An 8623-nucleotide genomic window follows, 5' to 3' on the forward strand; every position below is an offset into this window, starting at 1 on the left:
TTTTTTAAGTAATAAGTACCTCAATTTTGGTCCCTTAATCTACATACGTTTTTTTTTGGTTCGGAAGTCATTTTAGTGCATTTAATGGTGGGAATACTAGAAAATTGAATGCTCATACTATTTTTATCACACCAATAAGAGGACTACTAAAATTGAAAAAGTTTTGGTTTTAGTTTAATTTTTAGCTTTTTTAACTTAATGTAAACAAGATTTTTTTTGGACCAATGTCTGAAAAGGTGTCTGCCATAGAGCACAGTTTCCAGCCTCCAATTATGAAGAACCCTACCCAATAGTAAGGTCTGACTCATACAAGTTGTGGTCACCACATGCTATGCAAATAACTTTATTTGAAGGGTTGAGATCAATTCTTTAAAGGTGCTTGCACATGAATTACTACAACTATTGCAAGATGTCAGATTCCCATTAATTACCCATTACATATCAATGGACCAACCTTAATCTAAGGGATGAGGGTTTGGACTCTATAATTTATCTTGAAGCATATTGGGACCAACTAATATGGACGTCATGCACAAGTTTAATTTGTTTTGCCATTATTGAATGGCACCAGTCGGACAAAGTAAAGTTACAATTTCGTCTATCACAAGACATCCCTGAACAACTGAATAACCTTGATCATCTACATAAATTAGACATGAAGGGGATACAAGATGAGAACTGGGTTACTAGACATGCACAATGGATAGAGGTATGGAAGAACAGGAGCGAATTAACTTTAAATGGATTACCAATGCTCGGGCCACTTGTTCACACATCAAAGTACATGTCCTGGTATATATCAAACTCATGTTTATTTTTATCAGTTCAACAAATGTTAAATGATCCTAGAATGCACCGTGACACGACATCGACATATGTCCCTCCTCTTGCATATGTGAATAGGCATGAATTAAATAATGCACAACCTTCACACCCAGATCCACCTAGACCTAAAGAGAGAAGGAGGAAGCCCACCAGAAACAAGCATTGACCACGGTGCGGAACTGGACACCACTACGAGGATTAAATGGAAAATAATGTATTTTAATGAAACACTTTAAACATGACAAAATACATGCCTATTGTAGGCCTCCTTAAAGCATCTAAGTAATATATAACATTACAATTTGAAAACCCAAAAACTGTACACCACCACGTTAAATTGAAGAAAAAAAAGTCAAAATGCTTTAAATAATTTGCATATGCAATTATTGCATGCACTCACACAAAGTGAAACCACAAAGATGTGACCCTTTTACTGTTGTGGTAGCACACACCTACAACCCATTCCAAAACAGCTATTAACTTCATGCAAAACCAATGAACTCCTCCAACACATTAAACATCACACCACGTAAACCCTTTTAGCACCCCTTTCCTTTTCGCATTAACTCTAATTATTTCTGCAGAGAACAAACAAGATAAGTTAGGCACAAGCGTCACCTTACCCATGTAGTCCGCTATCTCTTCAGTTGGCCTCTTCTCGGTTGGTACATGTCGGCTTGGACCCAGGAGGGGTTACCTGCAGAAGGGACTCCGAAGCTCAAGTGAGTCAAAGCTCTCAAAAGGTCAAATCAGATGATTAATGGAGTAATGAATGCGTCCCTTTAATTATTGGGGTCCACGTGTATTTATAGAGCATTAATTATGTTTGGTTACGTCATGGGCTGGACCCTAGTTTGGGCTGTAGGTGGGCCTGGGCCTTGGCCCATGCCCTTAGTTCGATTATTGCGGGCTTATTGGATGTCAGGGGGCTTTCATTTCGCTAAATCTTTAGGAACGGTCTGATCTGGTTACTTCTCCAGTTGGCTGATGTCGTCTTTGGCCGTGCACTGTCTTAGGTTGGCCGTTTTGTTATGAGTTTATGTTTATGCCGGCCCAAGGCGTGTACTTGGGTTGTTTCCGGCATATACGTGGGGGTCGTTATTTATATGGTTAAGTTGGCCAGGTACGGTACATTAACCAATCCCATGCCTATGTAAAACCTTCTAACGTTGAAACCCTAAGATAAAAAAATAGGCCTTTACGTAAAGCTAAACCTCCAACTACAAACCAATTTTGAAACCAAAAAGTTGTAACATGTGAATGGTCCAAAGGCAACCCCATGACTCATGCACTCATAGAGATCTCCCAACTAACAACGCTTCAGGAAATATTGGATGCATGGCAGCACAAAAAGAAACAAAACAGAAACAAGATCATCACTTAAAATGGGATTAACGCTGCAACAAGGCAAGTACAACTGCACCATCTTCGTTACTACCCTAGACAACCACTTACCCAAGGTTTTTCTCCAATATAAACTATACTCATATGAATGGTCCTTCATGATACACCGGAACGAAAGATATGCAGGTTAGAGAACACATGTGAAAGATAACAGACTCCAACATTCAAACCGAACACAAAAGTAAGGTAATAGCCATCACATAATGAAAAGAAAACATAGCATTCAAGCATCAAGGAAGGCCATATAAATTTAGAAATAACCTGAACAAACTTCATCATTATATATCTTACCGCATGCATACTCTCTCAACATTATTCATTAACAAGCTTCACCAAAATCAGGTTCAACTTCATCACATACATAACAAGATAATTAAACACACAAGGTTGGCTTCCCCTACCTCTTGTAGCAACCTTCAAAAGAACGTTTCTCTCTAAGCTTCAACCTACTCTTCACGGTTTTCTCCTATGCTTTGTCGTTTTCTCACTTCCTTTTTTATGCACTCCCTAAACCTATAAACCTATAGGGTTTTTATATTATCTCCCGAAACCCTAAATTTTAACCTAAATTAAATCCCTTCTTTCCTCTTTCAGCACTGTTTGATATCTAACACCTAGCGGTGAGAGGCTTCTGCCAGACACCACTTTTGTTGATGTGGCAAGTTGGCCCTTTTTCTTTTGTTTTTGTGAGGGGAAACTCATCTTGGACAGTTTGGAGCTCTAACAACACGTTTTGGAGCTCTTTGAGGTCTACTAGGGCTATTGGGAACTCCCTTTCTTCCTCTTTGTATCTCTTCCCTCTTCCACTTCCATTTTGTAAGCTTGGGCTCTCCATGATAATGGAGAGCTAAACCCATTTTTGTTGGGGTTAGATGTAGCCACTGAATTTTCATGTATTTATGGATGATTTGAATATATATGCTTCTTCCATTAATTGCTAGTATCCTTGTTTATTTACTTAAAGCTTGCTTTGTTTTAACCATTCATTGCATGATATTTGGGTCATTAGGCATTGGAAAATATCTCTTGAAACCTAGATGTGGAACAAGATACCTAATGGAACTTGTATCTAGGAATGAAACTTGGCCCATTAGTTGTCTTAAACCCTAGCTTGTAAAGCGAGTTTGCTTATTTAGGGATTCAAGGAATTGACTCTTAATAAGGAAACCTAGGCTCATTCAACTAAGGGATTAGGGTTTGAGTAGACTTGTGGGTTGACATTAGTAATTTAATGGAGAAGAGGTTTATTGTTTTGTATACATGAGAGTGAAGTCGATGAAGTCTAACCCCAACAATATTAATCCACTGCATTTCTAGTCTTTTCCATCTTCTAAAGTTTTCAAATATTCAAGTTCACCTTTTACTTGTTTATGCAATATTTACCTTCTTACACACAAAAACCCAAATTATTCATTTATTCTTTAGTTTAAATTAGTCATTAATTACGTAATTATTTAGTATACACGAGTCTCTTGGAAAACGATATCCTGGTCTTACCGGTTACTACTTGCGCAACTTGGTACACTTGCCAAAGTCTTAACAAGTTTTTGGCACCATTGTCGGGGACCCGTGTCTAATATTAGACTATTGTATGATTTTTGACTTATTTAGACTTAATTCTTTTGTTCATTTTTACTGTTTTTGTTTACTTATATACGCTATTTTTACTGTTTTTGTTTTTGGGCTAAGTTGTAGTTCGAGCTTGTTGTTGTTATTGTTCTATAGTTTATGCAGGATAGGATCCGTACAAGGAGGATTGTATCTTCAAATTCGCTCATTGTTGATCCTAAGAAAATTGCCCGCAGAAACAATAGTGCCACAAGGAGACGACGAGCTCAAGCACAATAAGTTACCCATCACTCTTCTACTTTAGACACCCTTCCGTCTACTTCTCAGAATTTTGATTCGTTTCTAGAAGAAGAAATGACTGAAAATCCTCATGGTGATAGTAGAGGTCGTGAAATATGCACTTTGGAAGATTATGCAGCATTCACAGGCCATATCAACTTCAACAGTATTGTTAGGCGAACCGTCAATGCCACCAACATAGAGATGAAGCCAACTCTTATTCATCTAGTTTAGAGTAATCAGTTCAACGACCTGTCTCATGAGAATCTATACACTCATCTGGCCACATTCTTAGAGATATGCAATACAGTGAAGATCCATCAAGTTCCTAGTGAAGCCATACGCCTGAGTCTCTTCTCGTTCTCACTAGTAGGACTTGCTAAAGCCTGGATGAATTCCTTCCTTGAGAATAGCCTCACTGACTAGGATGATGTGGTTACGAAGTTCTTAAGCAAATATTTTCCCCAGTCCAAGGTTAATAAGGGAAAACAGAAAATCTCGGCATTTCAACAAGATATGGATGAGTCCTTAGGCCAAGCATAGGATAGATCCAAAGGATTGCTAAGGAAAACTCCCATTCATGGGTTTGATCAACTTACACAACTTACTCTTTTCTTAGCAAGCTTTAAATCCCAATCAAAGCTAATGTTAGATGCCTCGGCCGAAGGAAGTATTAAGTGGAAGATGCTAGAGGAAGCTTATGAGTTGATAGAGAATATGACAGCTAATGATAATGAATCTTATACCAAGAGAGCTCATTCTCAAAAGAAGGGTATTTTAGAGCTTCAATCTCAAGATGCTTTATTGGCTCAGAACAAGATCATGACTCAGTAGTTGGAGACCTTCATGAAGAAATTGTCACAATTTTCCTAAGAGCTTTAAAATGCCTCTATAGCTCAACTCCAAAAGGTGCAAAGTTGTGAGTTATGTAGTGGAAACCATACCAATGGGAAATGTGCTATGCAAAGCACATCTTAGGAGGAAGTAGATATATGGGGAATCAAGGTCGACCAGGGAACTATAATCAAGGATGGAGACCTTAATAAAACAAGGGCCAAGCAAGACCTTCTAATAGACCCCCACATCAACAAACTCACCAACATCCCTCTTTATCCGATAAAACATCCAAGCTTGAAGACATGATGCAGCAATTCATGCAAATGTCAATTCAGAATCAAAAGAACATTGATGCCTCAATTAAAAACTTGGAAGTGCAAGTGGGACAATTGGCCAAGCAAGTGGTGAATCAACAAAGTAGTTCATTTTCTGCCAACATCGAAGCCAATCCCAAAGAGTAATGCAAAGTGGTGGTCACAAGGAGTGGTAAGGAAGTGGGGTTGAATGCTAAAGGAAGTGATAAAACCAAAGTCAGGCCTAATGATAGAGGAGAAGACAAAGACGAGGAAGAGATATATGAAGAAATTGTTCTAGAAGAGGAAATGGCTATAAATGAGAAAAACCACCACCAGCGAATAAAAGTGAAAATAAAGAAAATGAGAAAAAGAAGGAAGTGGCAATTAAACCACCACCAGCGAAAACTATCCCATATCCTCTCAAGCCTTCAAACAAAGACAAAGAAAGGCAATTTGCAAGGTTTCTAGACATTTTCAAAAGGTTGCAAATCAATATTCCCTTCTTAGAAGCCTTGGAGCAAATGCCAACATATGCAAAGTTTATGAAGGAAATCCTCACAAAGAAGAGAAGATATATTGGAGAGGAAACCATAGAGCTAGAGGCTAGATGTAGTGCTATCATTCAGAAGATTTTGCCTCCAAAATTTAAGGATCCTGGCAGTTTTACACTTCCAGTCACAATTGGGAGCCTAGTTGTGGGGAAGGCCTTACTTGATTTGGGTGCTAGCATTAACTTGGTGCCTCTTTCTATGCTCAAGAAGATTGGGGAGTTAGAGATCAAACCCACCCGAATGACATTGCAACTGACAGATAGGTCAATCAAATATCCTAACGGAGTAGTGGAGGACGTGCTGGTTAAAGTTAACAAATTCCTATTCCCAATGGACTTTGTTATAATGGAGATGGAGGAGAATGTTGAAGTTCCTCTCATATTGGGGAGGCCATTTATGAAGACTGTAAGACTGCTAATTGATGTTGATGGCAAACCCACCGTGAGAGTTCAAGATGAAGAAGTGAACTTCAATGTCTTTGAAGCCATGTCTCACCCAAAGGATGTTAAATGATGCTTTAGTGTTTATATGCTTGATGAAGTGCTCATGAGCTCCAAGAAAGATCTACACGCCTCATCCCCTCTAGAGAAAGCTCTAATTAATGCATTTGAGACTCTCAATGATGAGGAAGAGAAAGAGATTTATGAATGCTTGGACAATCTTGATGCCTTGAAGGAAATCCCTCCCCATGAAGGGTGAGAATGAAGTCAAAGAGGCAAAAATTGAGTTGAAGATGTTGCCCCCACATTTGAAGTATGTGTTTCTTGAAGGGGGTAACAATAAACCTATGATCACAAACAACTCCTTATCACCCTCAGAAGAAGAAAAGTTGATTGAGGTGCTAAGAGTCAACTCAGGAGCCATTGGTTGGTCTATATCTGATATGAAGGGAATCAGTCCTTCTACTACATGCATAGAAATTTCATGAAGGAGGATTTCAAGCTAGTGGCACAACCGTAGAAAAGGTTGAATCATGTTATGAAGAAAGAGGTGAGAAAGGAGATTTTGAGACTTCTAGATGCTGGAATTATCTACCCAATCTTTGATAGTGCATGGGTGAGTCCAGTGCAAGTGGTTCCCAAGAAGAGCGACATGACAGTGGTTTGTAATGACAAGAATGAGTTTATGCCCACACGAACCGTGATCGGCTGGAGGATGTGTATAGATTATAGAAAGCTGAACAAAGCCACAAGGAAGGATCATTTTCCTCTTGCTTTCATGGATCAAATGTTAGAGAGATTGGCGGGTCAAGCTTTCTATTGATTTTTGGATGGCTATTCGAGTTATAACCAGATTGTGGTGGACCCTAAAGACCAAGAGGAGACAACCTTCACTTGCCCTTTTATTATCTATGACTATAGAAAGACGCCATTTGGGCTTTGCAATGCACCAACCACGTTTCAACGATGCATGTTGGCTATTTTCTCTGACCTTGTGGAGAAGTGCATAAAGGTCTTCATGGATGACTTCTCGGTGTTTGGAAGCTCATTTGATCTCTGCTTGGCAAATCTGGAAGTTGTACTCAAGAGATGTGTTGAAACCAATCTCATTCTCAATTGGGAGAAATGCCATTTCATTGTGATTGAAGGGATTGTCTTGGGCCACAAAATATCTTTCAAGGGCATTGAAGTGGATAAGGCAAAGGTGGATGTCATTAAGAACCTCCCACCACCAACAAATGTGAAGGGAATCTGAAGCTTTCTTGGACATGCAGGAAACCGACGCTTCATCAAGGATTTCTAAAGATAGCCAAGCCATTGAGCAACTTGCTCAACAAGGATATTTCCTTTAATTTTGATGAAGAATGTTTAAATGCTTTCAATCTTTTGAAAACCAGCCTAGTCTTCGCACCTATAATCACTACACCCAATTAGGAACTTGATTTTGAACTTATGTGTGATGCAAGTTATTATGCGGTTGGGGCTGTTTTGGGGGCAAAGAAAGAATAAGTTTTTTCATTCCATCACTATGCTAGTAAAGTCCTTAATGAACATCAAGTGAATTATGCAACTACTGAAAAGGAGTTACTAGCAATAATGTATACTTTGAAAAGTTTTGTTCTTATCTCATTGGTTTTAGAGTAGTGGCTTACACTGATCATGCTGCAATAAAATACTTGCTCACTAAACCTGATTCTAAACCTAGACTCATTAGGTTGGATTTTGTTATTGCAGGAATTTGATCTTGAGATTAAAGACAAGAAGGGTTGTGAAAATCAAGTGGCAGACCATCTGTCAAGACTAGTGAATGAAGAGGTGACCATATTAGAGAAAGAAGTGTTTGAAGAATTTCCTGATGAAAAGCTGCTCCTAGTGTCTAATAGACCTTGGTTTGTAGAAATAACAAACTTTAAGGCTGCTGGAGTTTTTCCTAAGGATATGAGTTGGCATCAGCAATAGAAGCTCTTCAGGGAAGCAAAATACTATTTGTGGGATAATCCTCACGTTTTTAAGATTAGGGCAAACAATTTGTTGAGGAGATGTGTGTCTGAAGAGGAAGCAAGGAGTATCTTGTGGCATTGCCACAATTCACCCTATGGAGGACACTATAATGGAGAAAGAACAGCTGCAAAGGTTCTACAATCCGGGTTCTATTGGCCGAACATTTTCAAGGGTTCTCATGCATATGTGAAACACTATGACAAGTGCCAAAGAACAGGGAGTATCTCCAGAAGGAATGAAATTCCTTTGCAAAACATACTAGAGGTTGAAGTGTTCGACTGTTGGGGTATTGATTAAATTGGCCCCTTGCCTTCCTCATTTTCCAAGGAATATATCTTGTTGGTTGTAGATTGTGTAAGCAAATGGGTGGAAGTTGTTGCCATGCCCACAAAAGATGCTAAGACAATCATCAAATTTATCA

The 8623-nt window shown here is 38.9% G+C and overlaps 1 protein-coding gene across 1 annotated transcript; it reads left to right on the forward strand.

The window, feature by feature from the left end:
* The first annotated feature begins 5731 nt into the window (after window positions 1-5731).
* Window positions 5732-6274, forward strand: LOC114184513. The gene has a single exon (XM_028071821.1). It carries the CDS (start codon window positions 5732-5734, stop codon window positions 6272-6274), a length of 543 nt encoding a protein of 180 aa, XP_027927622.1.
* The last annotated feature ends 2349 nt before the right edge of the window (window positions 6275-8623 follow it).

This window comes from Vigna unguiculata, chromosome 5 (genome assembly GCF_004118075.2).
Source record: "Vigna unguiculata cultivar IT97K-499-35 chromosome 5, ASM411807v1, whole genome shotgun sequence".
NCBI classification, from domain to species: Eukaryota; Viridiplantae; Streptophyta; class Magnoliopsida; order Fabales; family Fabaceae; genus Vigna; species Vigna unguiculata.